At 37.6% G+C, this 18,061-nt stretch overlaps 1 protein-coding gene across 14 annotated transcripts in view; it reads left to right on the forward strand.

Moving 5' to 3' along the window:
* Window positions 1-15,167: 15,167 nt before the first annotated feature.
* The window catches only part of SLC18B1 (solute carrier family 18 member B1), a 29,669-nt gene continuing 26,775 nt past the window's right edge, over window positions 15,168-18,061 (forward strand). For 5 of the 14 annotated variants that reach the window (XM_082405161.1, XM_082405164.1, XM_082405159.1 and 2 more), the window contains exons 1-2: window positions 15,187-15,368; window positions 16,569-16,708. In XM_082405161.1, the coding sequence (XP_082261287.1) occupies window positions 15,326-15,368; window positions 16,569-16,708 (183 nt within the window). In that variant the 5' untranslated portion in view covers window positions 15,187-15,325. Of the gene's footprint in view, window positions 16,281-16,568; window positions 16,709-18,061 lie in introns of all 14 variants that reach the window. The other 9 variants (XM_082405174.1, XM_082405163.1, XM_082405162.1 and 6 more) reach the window with 7 other exon arrangements.

Genomic DNA, 18,061 nt, shown 5'->3' on the forward strand with positions numbered 1-18,061 from the left:
GCAGCACTATTCACAATAGCCAGGACATGGAAGCAACCTAATGTCCATCAACAGAGGAATGGATAAAGAAGATGTGGTACATATATACAATGGAATATTACTCAGCCATAAAAAGGAATGAGATTGGGTCATTTGTAGAGATGTGGATGGACTTAGTGTCAAACAGAGTGGAGTAAGTCAGAAAGAGAAAAACAAATACCGTATATTAATGCATATATGTGGAATCTAGAAAAATGTTATAGATGAACTTATTTGTAAAGCAGAAATAGAGACATAGATGTAGAGGACAAATGTATGGATACCAATGGAGAAGAGGAGGGTGGGAGGAATTAGGAGATTGGGATTGACATACATACACTATTGATATTATGTATAAAATAGATAACTAACGAGAACATACTGTATATCACAGGGAACTCTACTTAATGCACTGTGGTGACCTAAATGGGAAGGAAGTCCAAAAAAGAGGGGATAGATGTATATGTACAGCTGATTCATTTTGCTGTACAGTAGAAACTAACACAACATTGTAAAGCAACTATACTCCAATAAAAACTAACTTAAAAAAAAAGAAAGAAAGAAAGATAGACCAACACTGGGAACAGAAGCTAAACCAGTACACATGAAAGATTTTATATCATGGAGTGGTGGGGTCCAGCTGAGCTGAGTTCCAATTCCAGCTCTCTCTGTGGCCTTTGGCAAATGACTTATTTTTCCGAGTCAGTAAAGTGATAATACTAGACTATCGTGAGGAGTAAAAAGAGAGTTGTTGAAAGTGTTTGCCACTGTGCCTGTTAAGTAGTTACTTACCTTATAAAGAACTTCACATGAGAATATATGGAAAGGTTCTTAATATTACCTTCCTCCTGTCCTAAAGCATCTAGCATTTAGTACAGTGACTTATACATATTGGAGTCATTAAACCAACATGTACTGAATGAATTCATGGAAAGAAATAAGATTAAGCATCTGGGTAGTCGGCACACCAACAATAAAGCCATGTTGGCAACTATTGTCATAAATGAATGCCTTTTTTGACTTAGTTGGAGGCTTTGGGCATCCCAGGAAACCACTTTTAATTTGAAAACTTTTAAAATGTTCCTACCTTTGGGGGTAGAAATAAATATAATGGATGGAAATGGAAGTTAAGAAACATGAGAAAACTCAAAAATATTATCCTGCTGCAGCTCCAGAACACATAGGTCTAGCCTTGGCTTATGTAGCATATGGTTTTAAACATAGTGAAGAAAAATAGTTGTAGCTGAAAAAAGGTTTGGGCCAAAGAAAATAGAATCCTATTATATCAAGGGATGAATCAAAGGAGAAGGAGAAAGTTGGTGAGAGGGAAGAGAATAAAAAATAAATAAAGTAGACGAATAAGAGTGGAATAGATTAATAAAGGCTGTAAGTAGTAGTTTGGAAAATTAATATTTAAAGCCTTCCATTGAAAAGCCAGTTTATTAAAGGAAAAAAAAAAAAAGGCTGTGCGGGACAGTGGGGCTAATTTATTGTATTGACAAGTATGAAGCCTATATATTTTGAGGTTTTTGTGTAATTCTCACCTAAGTGTTCTTAAGTATTACTAAGATTGTTTCCTCAGCCCTTGTTTTTCTTGCTACCAGATGCTACACAGAGCTCTCTGGGCGCCACAGCTGCTCCCTACAGGGTTGATTCAGGATGTGTAGGAACGAAACGAAACGTACCGAGGAAGATAATTAGAGGCAATACCTAAAGCTTATGAATAAACTAATTATAAACCAACAACACAGGCAATTTATAAATGAAATAAATAGTGCTAATAGAGCAAACCCTAAATTAACATTAAATTTATTCCCTTGGGGCACAAGGAGGACCTGGGTGTGCAGGATTTCAGGTCCCAGGGCTACTTCCTGTAGACCAGCTCTGCTGTTATCTGTGTAACTTTTTTTTGAAAAATGGGTCCTTATGCTCTAACATGTGTTTGACAATTGCAGTTCTTATTGCAAAATCATTGGAATGAAGCCAGGACCACTGCTGTGCTTAAAACTAGAGCTATATTAAAGAAAAAAAAAAAAGTCCTAGTTCCATAATCACTTCTCTACCGTTTTCTGACTCTGTAGTTCTGGTCAAAACACTTCTAGTCTCTGCCTCTCAAGTGCTTCATCTGTAAAATGAAGTAGAGAATTGAATGAGATGCTTTTAAACACTCTTTTGGTTTGGACATTCTGTGTCATCACTTTGAAACAATAATTTTAACTTTCAGTAAATGTTGAACATCTGTGTGATCTGCCATAGTTATTTTCCGATATCATATGACTTCAGCCACAAGACACTGAGCTGTAGCTGATACCAGCTTCCCTCCTGTGTCTCCAGATTATAGGTGATTTCTTTATTTGTAAATTTGTAAGTACGGCTGTTTTTTTTTTTTTTGGCCATGAGCGCGTCATGGGGATCTTAGTTCCCTGACCAGGGATTGAACCCGCGCCGCCTGCATTGGAAGCGCAGAGTCTTAACCACTGGACACCAGGGAAGTCCCAGCTGTTGCTCTTTTATATTAGGACAAGTAAGCATGCTCATTATAGAAAACTTGGATAATATTGTATCAATTATAGTCCTTGTGTATGGAACAGAATAACCTATGGTCAACATTAAACAACAAAAAAAAGTGGCTCAGGAAATAAGTGTTTGCTGAGCAATCAGGCTCACGGAATGGTAGAAACAGGATAGTTCCAGGGATCTTGGTTACAGGAACTTTTACAAAGTCTCTTAAGTTAGTGCTTCTCAAACTATCTGACTGTTTGACTAAATGAAGATTTTTCACCCAGTCTGTCACAGATAGTTTAATAAAATACAATAAATATTAATTACTAGTGGTTCTGCAAGACTAACCCTCTTGCAGATAATAAATGTAAGCCTAAACATTTTAGAAACAACTACCTGAAGATACTGGAGAATGACCAAAAGCAGACAGAACTGGAGGGCGGGGGTGGAGATTGACCCTTGGGAAAAGGAATGGCACTGGCTGAATTCCCATTTTTATGGCTTTTAGTATGAGGGGAGCCCCCAGTCAGTGTCACATGGAACAACTAATAGTCAGAGGTCCTCAGTTTTACTGCCCTGAAAACCAGAGGACAGGGTTTAGAGCAACCGCAGCTGCTGAAAATGGAGGGCAGGGGGGAAATCCCAGAAAGGAGAGAGCCAGAGAGGGGCAGACGGATATTCTGTGTATAGACCCAGCTAAATCTCTAACTGGCCCCGAGCTAGACATGCATGGGGTAGACTCAAAGCAACACAATTAAGGCTAAAGAAAATGCACAGAGATTTCAGCTGCTTCCCATCACTGGAGAAACAGATTATAAAGTTTGAGTCAAGGTTGATTAACTCTTCTGAAATTAAAAAAGAAAAAAAAATCAATATTCTTTGAAAGAACACAAGAGAATCCAGAGTCTCTGCCATGTATCATTCATGATACGTTATTTTTTCTTATTAATTAAAAAAATACATGTAACTATTTAAAGCAAAAATTATAACATTTTATTATGGACATATCATTTGTAGATATAATGCTTATGAAAACTAGAACATAAATGATTAGAAGCTGGCGCTGCATAAGTGGACCTATATGGGGGTAAGGTTCTTATGTTTTGCATGAAGTGCTACAATATTAACTCAAAATAGATCAGAAACGTTAGGAATGTGTTTTGCAAACCCTAAGCAACCACTAAAATATAATTCAAAGAGACATACCTAAAAACACAACAGATAAATTAAAATGTAATTCCAAAACTTGTTTTCAATTAAATAAAAAGAAGATAAGAAAGAAGAAATTAATAAAAAAAAACAGATGGGAAGATATAAAACAGTAGACTTAAATCCAACCATGTCAATACTCACCTTAAATGTAAATAGACTATCTGGTCAAATTAAAAGACAGAGATCATTAGAATGGATTTTTAAAACATCAACTATATTCTGTCTATAAGAGATGCATATTTATTTATTTGGCCCCAAGGCTTCTGAGATCTTAGTTCCCCGACTAGGGATTGAAGATTGAACCCATGCCCTTGACAGTGAAAGCAGATGGCCAGGAATATCCCTTTTTTTTTTTTTTGGAAGAGATGCAATTTTTTTAAATTTAATTTTATTTATTTTTTTATACAGCAAGTTCTTATTAGTTATCTATTTTATACATATTAGTGTATATATGTCAATCCCAATCTCCCAATTCATCCCACCACTTTCCCCCCTTGGTGTCCATATGTTTGTTCTCTACATCTGTGTCTCTATTTCTGCCCTGCAAACCAGTTCATCTTTACCATTTTTCTAGATTCCACATATACGTGTTAATATACGATATTTGTTTTTCTCTTTCTGACTTACTTCATTCTATATGACAGTCTCTAGATCCATCCACGTCTCTACAAATGACATAATTTCGTTCCTTTTTATGGCTGAGTAATATTCTATTGTACATATGTACCACATCTTCTTTATCCATTCGTCTGTCGATGGGCATTTAAGTTGCTTCCATGACCTGGCTATTGTAAATAGTGCTGCAATGAACATTGGGGTGCATGTGTCTTTTTGAATTATGGTTTTCTCTGGGTATATGCCCAGTAGTGGGATTGCTGGGTCATATGGTAATTCTGTTTTTAGTTTTCTAAGGAAGCTCCATACTGTTCTCCACAGTAGCTGTATCAATTTACATTCCCACCAACAGTGCAAGAGGGTTCCCTTTTCTCCACACCCTTTCTAGCATTTGTTGTTTGTAGATTTTCTGATGATGCCCATTCTAACTGGTGTGAGGTGATACCTCATTGCAATTTTGATTTGCATTTCTCTAATAATTAGTGATGTTGAGCAGCTTTTCATGTGCTTCTTGGCCATCTGTATGTCTTCTTTGGAGAAATGTCTATTTAGGTCTTCTGCCCATTTTTTGATTGGGTTGTTGGTTTTTTAAATATTGAGCTGTTTATATATTTTGGAGATTAATCCTTTGTCCGTCGATTCGTTTGCAAATATTTTCTCCCATTCTGAGGGTTCTCTTTTCATCTTGTTTGTAATTTCCTTTGCTTTGCAAAAGCTTTTAAGTTTTGTTAGGTCCCATTTGTTTACTTTCGTTTTTATTTCCATTACTCTAGGAGGTGGATCAAAGAAGATTTTGCTGTGATTTATGTCAAAGAGTGTTCTTCCTATGTTTTCCTCTAAGAGTTTTATAGTGTCCGGTCTTACATTTCGGTCTCTAATCCACTTTGAGTTTATTTTTGTGTATGGTGTTAGGGAATGTTCTAATTTTATTCTTTTACATGTAGCTGTCCAGTTTTCCCAGCACCACTTATTGAAGAGACTGTCTTTTCTCCATTGTATATCCTTGCCTCCTTTGTCATAGATTACTTGAACATAGGTGCGTGGGTTCATCTCTGGGCTTTCTATCCTGTTCCATTGATCTATATTTCTGTTTTTGTGCCAGTACCATATTGTCGTGATTACTGTAGCTTGGTAGTGTAGTCTGAAGTCAGGGAGTCTGATTCCTCCAGCTCCATTTTTTTCCCTGAAGACTGCTTTGGCTATTCGGGGTCTTTTGTGTCTCTATACAAATTTTAAGATTTTTTGTTCTAGTTCTGTAAAAAATGCCATTGGTAATTTGATAGGGACTGCATTGAATCTGTAGATTGCTTTGGGTAGTATAGTCATTTTCACAATATTGATCCTTCCAATCCAAGAACATGGTATATCTCTCCATCTGTTTGTATCATCTTTAATTTCTTTCATCAGTGTCTTATAGTTTTCTGCATACAGGTCTTTTGTCTCCCTAGGTAGGTTTATTCCTAGGTATTTTATTCTTTTTGTTGCAATGGTAAATGGGAGTGTTTCCATAATTTCTCTTTGAGATTTTTCATTATTAGTGTATAGGAATGCAAGAGATATCTGTGCATTAATTTTGTATCCTGCAACTTTACCAAATTCATTGATTAGCTCTAGTAGTTTTCTGGCTTCTTTAGGATTCTCTGTGTATAGTATCATGTTATCTGCAAACAATGAGAGCTTTACTTCTTCTTTTCCAATTTGGATTCCTTTTATTTCTTTTTCATCTCTGCTTGCTGTGGCTAAAACTTCCAAAACTATGTTGAATAATAGTGGTGAGAGTGGGCAGCCTTATCTTGTTCCTGATCTTAGTGGAAATGGTTTCAGTTTTTCACCATTGAGAACCATGTTGGCTATGGGTTTGTCATATATAGCCTTTATTATGTTGAGGTAGGTTCCCTCTATGCCTACTTTCCAGAGAGCTTTTATCATAAACGGGTGCTGAATTTTGTCGAAAGCTTTTTCTGCATCTGTTGAGATTATCATATAGTTTTTATCCTTCAGTTTGTTAATATGGTGTATCACATTGATTGATTTGCATATATTGAAGAATCCTTGCATCCCTGGGATAAATCCCACTTGATCATGGTGTATGATCCTTTTAATGTGTTGTTGGATTCTGTTTGCTAGTATTTAATTGAGGATTTTTACATCTATACTGCTCAGTGACATTGGTTTGTAATTTTCTTTTTTTGTAGTATCTTTGTCATGTTTTGGTATCAGGGTGATGTTGGCCTCATAGAATGAGTTTGGGAGTCTTCCTTCCCCTGCAATTTTTTTGGAAGAGTTTTAGAAGGATGGGTGTTAGCTCTTCTCTAAATGTTTGATAGAATTCACCTGTGATGCCATCTGGTCCTGGACTTTTGTTTGTTGGAAGATTTTTAATCACAGTTTCAATTTCATTACTTGTGATTGGTCTGTTCATATTTTCTGTTTCTTCCTGGTTCAGTCTTGGAAGGTTATACCTTTCTAAGAATTTGTCCATTTCTTCCAGGTTGTCCATTTTATTGGCATAGAGTTGCTTGTAGTAGTCTCTTTGGATGCTTTGTATTTCTGTGGTGTCCGTTGTAACTTCTCCTTTTTCACTTCTAATTTTACTGATTTGAGTCCTCTCCCTCTTTTTCTTGATGAGTCTGGCTAAAAGTTTATCAATTTTGTATCTTCTCAAAGAACCAGCTTTTAGTTTTATTGATCTTTGCTATTGTTTTCTTTGTTTCTATTTCATTTATTTCTGTTCTGATCTTTATGATTTCTTTCCTTCTACTAACTTTGGGTTTTGTTTGTTCTTCTTTCTCTAGTTCCTTTAGGTGTAAGGTTAGATTGTTTATTTGAGATTTTTCTTGTTTCTTGAGGTAGGCTTGTATTGCTATAAACTTCCCTCTTAGAACTGCTTTTGCTGCATCTCATAGGTTTGGATCGTCATGTTTTCTTTGTCATTTGTCTCTAAGTATTTTTTTATTTCCTTTTGATTTCTTCAGTGATCTCTTGGTTATTTAGTAACGTATTGTTTAGCCTCCATGTGTTTGTGTTTTTTACACTTTTTTCCCTGTAATTGATTTCTAATCTCATAGTGTTATGGTCAGAACAGATGCTTGATATGATTTCAATTTTCTTAAATTTACTGAGGCTTGATTTGTGACCCAAGATGTGTTCTATCCTGGAGAATGTTCCATGTGCACTTGAGAAGAAAGTGTAATCTGCTGTTTTTGGATAGAATGTCCTATAAATATCAATTAAATCTATCTGGTCTATTGTGTCATTTAAAGCTTGTGTTTCCTTATTAATTTTCTGTCTGGATGATCTGTCCATTGGTGTAAGTGAGATGTTAAAGTCCCCCACTATTATTGTGTTACTGTTGATTTCCTCTTTTAGAGCTGTTAGCAGTTGCCTTATGTATTGAGGTGCTCCTATGTTGGCTGCATATATATTTATAATTGTTATATCTTCTTCTTGGATTGATCCCTTGATCATTATGTAGTGTCCTTCCTTGTCTCTTGTAACCTTCTTTATTTTAAAGTCTATTTTATCTGATATGAGTATTGCTACTCCAGCTTTCTTTTGATTTCCATTTGCATGGAATATCTTTTTCCATCCCCTCACTTTTAGTCTGTATGTGTCCCTAGGTCTGAAGTGGGTCTCTTGTAGACAGCATATATATGGGTCTTGTTCTTGTATCCATTCAGTGAGCCTGTCTTTTGGTTGGAGCATTTAATCCATTTACGTTTAAGGTAATTATCGACATGTATGTTCCTATTACCATTGTCTTAATTGTTTTGGGTTTGTTTTTGTAGGTCCTTTTCTTCTCTTGTGTTTCCCACTTAGAGAAGCTCCTTTAGTATTTGTTGTAGAGGTGGTTTGGTGGTGCTGAATTCTCTTAGCTTTTGCTTGTCTGTAAAGCTTTTGATTTCTCCATCGAATCTGAATGAGATCCTTGCTGGGTAGAGTAATCTTGATTGTAGGTTCTTCCCTTTCAGCACTTTACATATATCATGCCGCTCCCTTCTGGCTTGTAGAGTTTCTGCTGAGAAATCAGCTGTTAACCTTATGGGAGTTCCCTTGTATGTTATTTGTCATTTGTCCCTTGTTGCTTTTAATACTTTTTCTTTGTCTTTAATTTTTGTCAATTTGATTACTATGTGTCTTGGCGTGTTTCTCCTTGGGTTTATCCTGTATGGGACTCTCTGCACTTCCTGGACTTGGGTGGCTATTTCCTTTCCCATGTTAGGGAACTTTTCGACTATAATCTCTTCAAATATTTTCTTGGGTTCTTTCTCTCTCTCTTCTCCTTCTGGGACCCCTATAATGCGAATGTTGTTGCATTTAATGTTGTCCCAGAGGTCTCTTAGGCTGTCTTCGTTTCTTTTCATTCTTTTTTCTTTATTCTGTTCTGTGACAGTGAATTCCACCTGTCCGTCTTCCAGGTCACTTATCCGTTCTTCTGCCTCAGTTATTCTGCTATTGATTCCTTGTAGTGTATTTTTCATTTCAGTTATTGTATTGTTCATCTCTGTTTGTTTGTTCTTTAATTCTTCTAGGTCTTTTTTAAACATTTCTTCCATCTTCTTGATGTTTGCCTCCATTCTTTTTCTGAGGTCCTGGATCATTTTCACTATCATTATTCTGAATTCTTTTTCTGGAAGGTTGCGTATCTCCACTTCATTTAGTTGTTTTTCTGGGCTTTTATCTTGTTCCTTCATCTGATACAAAGTCCTCTGCCTTTTCATCTTGTCTGTCTTCCTGCGAATGTAGTTTTCCTTCCACAGGCTGCAAATTTGTAGTTCTTCTTGCTTTTGCTGTCTGCCCTCTGGTGCATGAGGATATCTAAGAGGCTTGTGCAAGCTTCCTGATGGGAGGGACTGGTGATGGGTAGAGCTGTGTGTTGATCTGGTGGGCAGAGCTCAGTTAAACTTTAATCCACTTGTCTGCTGATGGGTGGGGCTCCCTGTTGGTTGTTTGGCCTGAGGCGCCCAGCACTGGAGCCTACCCGGCTCTTTGGTGGGGCTAATGGCGGACTCTGGGAGGGCTCACGCCAAGGAGTGCTTCCCAGAGCTTCTGCTGCCAGTGTCCTTGTCCCTATGGTGTGCCACAGCCACCACCCACCTCTGCAGGAGACCCTCCAACACTAGCAGGTAGGTCTGGTTCAGTCTCCTATGTGGTCACTGCTCCTTCCCCTGGGTCCTGATGCACACACTACTTTGTGTGTGCCCTCCAAGAGTGGAGTCTCTGTTTCTCCCAGTCTTGTCAAAGTCCTGCAATGAAATCCCTCTAGCCTTCAAAGTCTGATTCTCTAGGAATTCCTCCTCCCATTGCCAGACCCCCAGGTTGGGAAGCCTGACATATGGCTCAGAACCTTCACTCCAGTGGGTGGACTTCTGTGGTATAAGTGTTCTCCAGTTTGTAAGTCACCCACACAGCAGTTATGGGATTTTATTTTATTGTGATTGCGCACCTCCTACCTTCTCATTGCAGCTTCTCCTTTGTCTTTGGATGTGGGGTATCTTTTCTGGTGAGTTCCAGTGTCTTCGTGTCATTGATTGTTCAGCAGTTAGTTGTGGTTCCGGTGCTCTCACAAGAGGGAGTGAGTGCATGTCCTTCTATTCCGCCATCTTGAACCAATCTTGAAACTGGAAGAGATACATTTTTAAATAGTTTAAGAGTAAAAGGATGAGAAAAGATATACCATGCAACCAATAAACAAAAAGGCTGTAGTGACTATGTTAACATCAGGTAAAATATACTTCCAGACTATTACCAATGATAGAGGTATTTCACAATCATAAATGACAAATGAGCAAGTTCACTGGGGAGACAAAACAAATATATATATATATATATATATATATATATATATATATATATATATATACAGAAATTAAACGGTATGATAAACAAACTCAAAATTACAGTTGGAGATTTGAACATCCCCCTCTTAGCAATTGACAGAACAATTAGACAAAATAAGTAAGATCATAGAAGGTATGAAAAAATCTATCACTCTCACCTAATTAACTGTTATAAAATACTACATCCAACAACAGTAGAATATTATTATTTTCAAGTGCACATGATACTGTTTACAAAGATGGAATGCATGCCATGCTGCAAAACAACTTTCAATAAATTTTAAGAGATTGAAATTTCCAGGATAGAAATATTCCACAATAAAATTAAATCAGAAATCAATAATATAAAGACATCTAGAAAATCCCCCAATAATTGAAAATTAGAAACACACTTCTTATTAATCCATGGGAAAAATAAATAAATAAGGAAAATTAGAAAATATTTCAAATTATATGATAATTTGCAGCATGTAGTTAAAGCAGTGCATACAGAGAAATTTAAAACCTTTTGTGCTAATATTAGAAAAGAAGAAAGGGCTAACATCAATGATATGTTTCTAAAGTATAAAAAATAAGGGCAAAATACGTCAAAAGAAAGTGAAAGAAGTGGTTTCACTGGTGAATTCTATCAGACAGTTAAGGAAAAAATAACACTAATCTCATACAAACTCATCCAGAAAATACTGGGAGTAGGCAAAACTTCCAACTTGTTTTACAAGTCCAGGATTACCATGATACCAAAACCTGACAAAAGAAAAGGAAATTACAGGACATCATTATTCATAAACATAGGTAGAAAAATCCTTGTCCAATTTAGCAAATTGAACCCACCTTATATAAAAAAGATAATACTGTATGTCCTAAATTGGGTTTATCCCAAGAATGCAAGGTTGGATTAACAGTAGAAAATTGATCAGTTTATCATATTAAAAATATAAATAAGAAAAATTATTTACAATAAATTCAAAAGACACTTCTGATAAAAATCCAACACCAATTCATGTTAATGTCCCTCAGTACATTAGAAATATGAGAACTTCCTCAATCTGATAAAATGTACATATGAAAAATCGACAGCTAACCTCATACTTACTGGTAGAAGACCTAGTGTTTTCTTCCTAAGATTGGGAACAAAGTGAGTATCCCTATTCTCAACATTTCTATTCAACATTTTCCTGGTAATCCTAGTCAGTGCAATAAAGTAAGTGAAAAATGAAGGCATACACTTCAGAAAGGAAGAAGTAAAACTCATTCATAGATGACATGATTATGCAGAAAATCTAAAAGAATCTATAAAACAACTATTTGAACTAATGAGGAGATTTAGCAAGATTGCAGGATACAAAATTAATTTAAAATTAATTTACTTTTATATATAATCAACAAGTGATTGGAAAAGTAAATGTAAAAAAAAATCCATTTTAATAACTTCTAAAACCAAAATATTTAGAAATAACTTGACATGAGGCATGTCATAGATACCTCTACAATGACAACTGTAAAGCATTTCTGAAAGAAATTAAAGAAGATTTACGTCAGTGGAGAGATATATCATGTTCATGAATTAAAAGGCAATATTAATTGGATATCAGTTCTCTCTAAATTGATCTATAGAGTCAACAAAATCCCAATAAGAATCCCCCCAGGTTTTTTTGGAGAAATTGAGAGCTGATTCTAACATTTCTATTGAAATTCAAAGGACCCAGAATATTTAGACCGCTCTTGAAAAAGAGCAGAGCTGGAGAATTTTCACTCCCTGACTTCAAACATACCAGATTTTGACACGTGATGGAAGCAAGTAAGTGGAAGTAGATGGCCCCACCTGAAATCCCCCCAGTGCAGTGGGGGCAGCATTCCAGGGGAGTAGGGATGAGATTCTGACTGTAGTGCCTACCTCCAGCAGTGTTGACACAGTCTGGGTACTGGGCCGCTCCTGTGCTGTGATTTTAGGCACGTAGCTTCTAAGTGGTGTGCATAATCCTCCTGATAACCCTGTGCGTTACCTAATAACCTATGATACATTCAGTGTCTGCTTAAATGAGCAAAAGTTGTTTCTTTTAATAGCAACAGGGAACCCTGATTGATACAAATGCTAGGAAGAAAAATAAAGAAGGATGAAGGGACAAAGGGTTACGGGTGTATCAATTTGCATTCGCATAACCCTTTGTCCCTTCATCATATCAATTTACATTTCCATAACCCTTTGTCCCTTCATCATATCAATTTACATTTCCATACCCTTTGTCCCTTAATCCTTCTTTATTTTTCTTCGTAGCATTTGTAGCAATCAGGGTTCCCTGTTGCTATTAAAAGAAACAACTTTTGCTCATTTAAGCAGAAAATGAAGGGTGGGATAGGGAGGGTGGGAGGGAGATGCAAGAGGGAGGGGATATGGGGATATATGTATGTATACGAATAGCTGATTCACTTTGTTGTACAGCAGAAACTAACACACCATTGTAAAGCAATTATACTCCAATAAAGATGTTAAAAAAAAAAAGGGTTATGGGTCTGTGTTTTGATATAGGGGTAAGAATGAACTCTGAGGAGGTGACATTTAAACAGAGACCATATTATTCCATTTTAGTTTGTAAAGAAAAAATGTTTCACATGTGTATATATGTCTACATGAACATATAAAAATATGAATAGATAATTGTGGTAGGTTGATAATTGATCCCAAAGATACGTCCACATCCTAATCCCTGCCAGTTATAATATTACCTTATTTGAAAAAAAGGGTCCCTGCAGTTTTGATTAAGTTAAAGATCTTGAGATGAAGAGATCATTTTGGATTTTGGCTCAGTGAAATTGATGTTGAACTGCTGGCCTGCAGAACTGCAGCTTATTTTAAGCTCCAAATTTGTGGTTATTTGTTATAGCAGCCACAGAAGACGAATGAGATAATATTTTTGACCGTAACACTAAGGATCTGGAAGGAGGATGGGAAAGAGAGGTTAGATGTGAGAGGAAGATAGGAGTATGAATATGTGTACCACAAAATCTTATTGTAAATTAAAAGTAGATGGACGCAAAACAAGAACATGCCTTTTATTAAAATATATACAAACAAAAAATTTGTATTAAAAAGGCAAGAAGGATTGCTGATGGGGAGGGAATGGGAATGGGGATAGAGGGAAATACATGACAACAGAAATGAAAAATTCAGTTGAAGGATTGGAACATAAAGTTAAGGAAACTTCAAATAAGATGGAGCAAAAAGAGAAAGAGATGAAAAGTAGAAGAGAAAAAGAGTAATAAGTAAGAGGACCCAATAGTCTAGTGACCCAATAGCTACATAAAGAGCAATCCAGAAAGAACAAAAAAAGGGGATGTAGTCATCAAAGAAATAATTCAAAAAAATTCTCCTCTATGACTTGATGTTAGACTGGAGCGAGAATGCAGAATAAAATAAGATTAGAGAAACAGGCAGGGATTAGATCATAAAGATTCTGGAGGCCGCTTCAAGGAACCTTTGCTAGAGCTAATCCTGTTTAGAATGGCTCTAAAAGCTCTCCTAACCTACCTGCTCACCCAGGAATTTTTACATAATCTTCAAGACTCACTGTAACATCACTTCCTCAGGAAGCCACCCTGGACTCATTTAGCCAAAGTAAACAGTTCTTCCAATATGTTTCTTATAGAACTCATTGCATTATAATACATTGTTAATCAGTGTCTGTTTTATCTGCTAGAAGGAGGTATGTATGCTACTTAAGGGCAGAGGCTGGACGGAGCTCACTTATCTTTGAATTTGCAATGCCTGGCACTAGGCAGTAACTCAATGGTCTTGAGTTACTTTATTTTACCTTGGCCCCAAATTAAGAATTTCCCAGTCTTCAAACATTAACCCTTCCCAAATAGTAAATAAGTTGAAGATAAGTGAAGCCTCTATTTTTTTGTGCCAGAAAATTGTGAGAGTGAGCGTGACATAGCAGCCGTCATGTTCGAGTGCCAAGCCCTTCACATAGTTTATCACCAGTGCTCACAGCCATCTTACAAGATAAGCATTATAATCCCAGTCACACAGATGGAGAAATTGACCTGTGCTCCAAAGTCACATACAGCTAGTACAGTCATCCCTTGGTATCAGAGGGTATTGGTTCCCCAGTGCATGTGCTCAAGTCCCTTATACAAAATGGCATAGTATTTGCATAACTTACAGCACACCCTTCCATTTGCTTTAAATCATTTCTAGATTACTTATAATACCCAATACAATGTAAACGATACATAAATAGTTGTAAACAGAATTTAAATGATATGTAAATCGTTGCTACTGCTTGGCAAATTCAAGTTTTGGTTTTTGGAAATTTCCAAAAAATTTTTAAAAAATATTTTCAGTCCCCTCCCTCCTTGGTTGAATTCGAGGAATGCAGAAGGAGGATACAGAGGGCCGACAAGTGCCTTGAATTGAACCTCAAGCCTCTGCCTCCAGGGGGATATTCCCAGCCACTCCGCCATGCGTCCTCAGCATTCACTATAATTCCTGCAAATATTTTTCTAATCCGAGTACTTCACATCAGTTAATTCATTGCCAGGTTACTAAGGTCTGGCTTCAGTGATTACAAACACCACATCATTTACCCACTGTGAAAAATAACGCACTTTAAATAAAAAATCTGGGCTGCTCTAGCCTTCTGAGACGGACTGCATTCTGCCTATGGAATGTGTATCTCTCTAAATAAACTTGCTTTCACTTAAAAAAAAAAAAGAGTCGTTATGAACCTAATTTTCTAATTCACATTTGTGTTTTTAAGTTGTAGGGGGTTCAACTATATGAAATATAGACTCATCTTTTTTTTTTCTCTCTCATACAGAGAGAAAAAGTACAGCACATCCTAAGTGGTGGACGTAAACAGCCTATGCCTTAAAAAAAAAAAAAAAAAAGTCCTTGCTCCGCCCTCCGCCCGCCCTCGCCCCGCCCTCGCCCCGCCCTCGCCCCGCCTCCCGGAGCTCCTCCCTATACTTTAGGGCTGCGTGGAACTCCCGGCCGCGCTTCCCGTAGGGGAATCCGGGATTCCTGGGCCCGGCTGAGCAATCGCCGCCCGCGTTTCCGCTCGTTCAAGGTCGAGTCCGAGGGCGCGGGCTTGAACCCGGGAGCCGGGAGCCGCGGCGCAGGAGTCCGCGCACTGCCCATGGACTCGCCGGGGGACCCCGAAGGCCCACGCCCCCCAGGAGGTTACAGAGAGCAGCGAGGCCGGATGTACCTCTGGGGCTTGGGTCGTGTATCTTTAACAGCGATTGAATTAGCTTTAGCGGGGTTTGTTTGCGAGAGATTCGAAAAGGAGGGGCCTGGCAGTGGGGTTCGGGTCAGCGTGTTTTTTCTCTCTTTAAAGGGGTTAAAGTTTGCGCACTGGGGTGGTGCGGATGTGGTCTCTAAGGACTTTCTCTCTGTAGCTCTACTTTTAAGTACTATGTGTTTAAGAATGCATTCAAATAAGTGTGCCCGTTAGACAAACGAAAATCATTACATTTCGAGCCCCGCTGTTGTCCCCCTCGCCCCTTTAACTTTCTCTCAGTTCCCTTCCTCATCCACTACCAAAATTTTTACACAGATTCTTAAGACTTCCTCCTGTTGCACAGATTTCTTTTTCTAGACAGCAATGACAACCTCTGAAAAAATAGAACAACTCAAATATACTTTTCTTACTTAAATTTCTTTTTTCTCAAAACCATTTAATTTAAAAATAGCAAATAGATTTACTGGATGTTTGGAACTGAGTAATTGACCTCGTGTCTTTAAATTAAATGGAAATTTAGCCCTGGGAATAAGTATTAAATTAATCGATGCAGAAGACCAGTAATTATTGTAAAACACTGAGTCACAGATTTATGGCACTTGTCTTTCCAGGAGCTGCCATTGTAAGTATTAATTCTCCAGTTGAATGATTTAGCTTATTTTCTCCTACTTACACTTCACTTGACTTCAATAGTACCCTCTTGATAAACCGCTAACATGACATGCTAAAAATGTGATTGAGTCCATGTAGCATATGAAGCTAGTAACTTGAGAAAGCACACTATACTTCAGAGAACAGTACTCTGGAGAGCACCCTGTGGCCTCATCCTTCTTGAAGGAATCTATTAAAGGTGAAAGAAATAGACCTTATGGTGAAGGCAAAACAAAGCAGATGGTTTGATAATTTGTGCACTGAAATCCTAATAGGGAATAGTATGTAAATGAAAAGTGATATATTTTGAAAATTGCCGTGATATACAGGGATTGTGTTACATTTGATCAAATGTGCTGTATTCAAAATAGCCCTTAGCTCAGTAAATGTTATCCTGAGTGCATTTCTGTGCACAGAAGTGACATTTCTGTACTTTGATCAGTAGCCCCAATTACATGTCTGTAATTGCAGCATGTTTGCCTTCAAGGTGATGGCCCTCCAGGAGGTGCAAGGGAGACATCCAGGCGGCTTTCAAGAGAACAGATTTTTGTACTGATATCAGCAGCTTCCATTAACTTAGGTTCCATGATGTGCTATTCTATCCTTGGACCTTTTTTCCCCAAGGAGGTAAGACATTTTTATATCCTTATGAACTATTAGTGTTTTTAAAAAGCCTTTGAAATACTTCATTTGGGGGATGTAAAAATCTGCATATGGCAAAGATGATGTATAGAACTTCAGCCAACAGAAGACTTCTTACAGGATATTTGATACCAGAAAAAAAAAATTCAGTAAAAATAACATCATCTTAGGAAGTAATTCACCTAAGTATAATTGACCTTCTGAGGATTACTTTGCTTACCATGTAGTTTGATTCATCTGTTTGGTTTCTGCAACTGATAAAAAAAAAAAAAAGGAAGTGCACTGAATAACTGAGATTTTAACGTTATTGCAAAAGATCTACATTAAGACAGTGTTTCCTGGAGTTTGGGTTTATTAATATTTTGGAATTAGAAAGGCATGGTCCACTAAATGCCCTTTTCTGACCTGAATTTCATATGGAATCTAGTGGCAATGTTTGTGCCAAGGAGGAATTCTGATTAATATTGATTAGGTCCTTCTAATCAGTGTTTTATGTGGTGTTAGGGTCTATGGATAATGGCACAGACTTGAAGGAATAACCCTTAGAGAATCCACCTGGAATCTGGAGGTTGGTGAGGTATATAGTATGGAAGGAATGATACTGACTTGGCTGAGTGGAGATAATATGCCCGTATGTTTTCTTTCATGCTCTTTGCCAAAGCCTCATGATGCACGGGCCCCTCCCAGTCCTCTAACTTCTTTGATAACATGTGGTCCTTCCTTCTGTGTGCTACAAAAGACGAGAAACATGGCTTCTCTGCTAAAGGAGCAGTACAGCTCTGTAGCCATAAGTGGTTTTTAGTTGTCAGTGTACTTTCCCACACATTATCCCATTTGGTTTCTGTAGCAACTCCATAAGATAGGCAGAATAGTCAGAATCTCATCATGTTGCAAATGAAGAAACAGATTCCGAAGTTAAGTGACTGGCCCAGTTCAATTCCGTTTACTGAACGGGAATGGGAGGTTTAACGACTTCCCACCCTAGAATGTGCTAGGCGTTGGATGTGTTAGGGCTGGAAAAAAGATAAGGAAAATGTCCCTCTCTCGTCTGTCCATTGGGAGTGAAAAAATATGACAACAAAAGGTTGCAGAGTATTTGGATCTCCTTGAAGAGGATGTCCAAAATGTTAGGAGACTCCAGGGAAGGGAATGGTTAATTTTGCCACGGGAGAGGCTGGCTGGTGTGGAAGGGAAGGAGAGAAGGAGTAATACTGAAAGGGGCTTGGCCGAATAACCCTAAGGTGAGTCAAAGAGGTGTTCTAGGTTAGAAACCCGCAGGGGATAGTCACGAAATTAGCAAAATAAATAGCATGTTCTTAGGGAACCATGGACGATGGT

Source organism: Balaenoptera borealis (genome assembly GCF_965194805.1).
Source record: "Balaenoptera borealis genome assembly, chromosome: 9".
Lineage (NCBI taxonomy): Eukaryota > Metazoa > Chordata > Mammalia > Artiodactyla > Balaenopteridae > Balaenoptera > Balaenoptera borealis.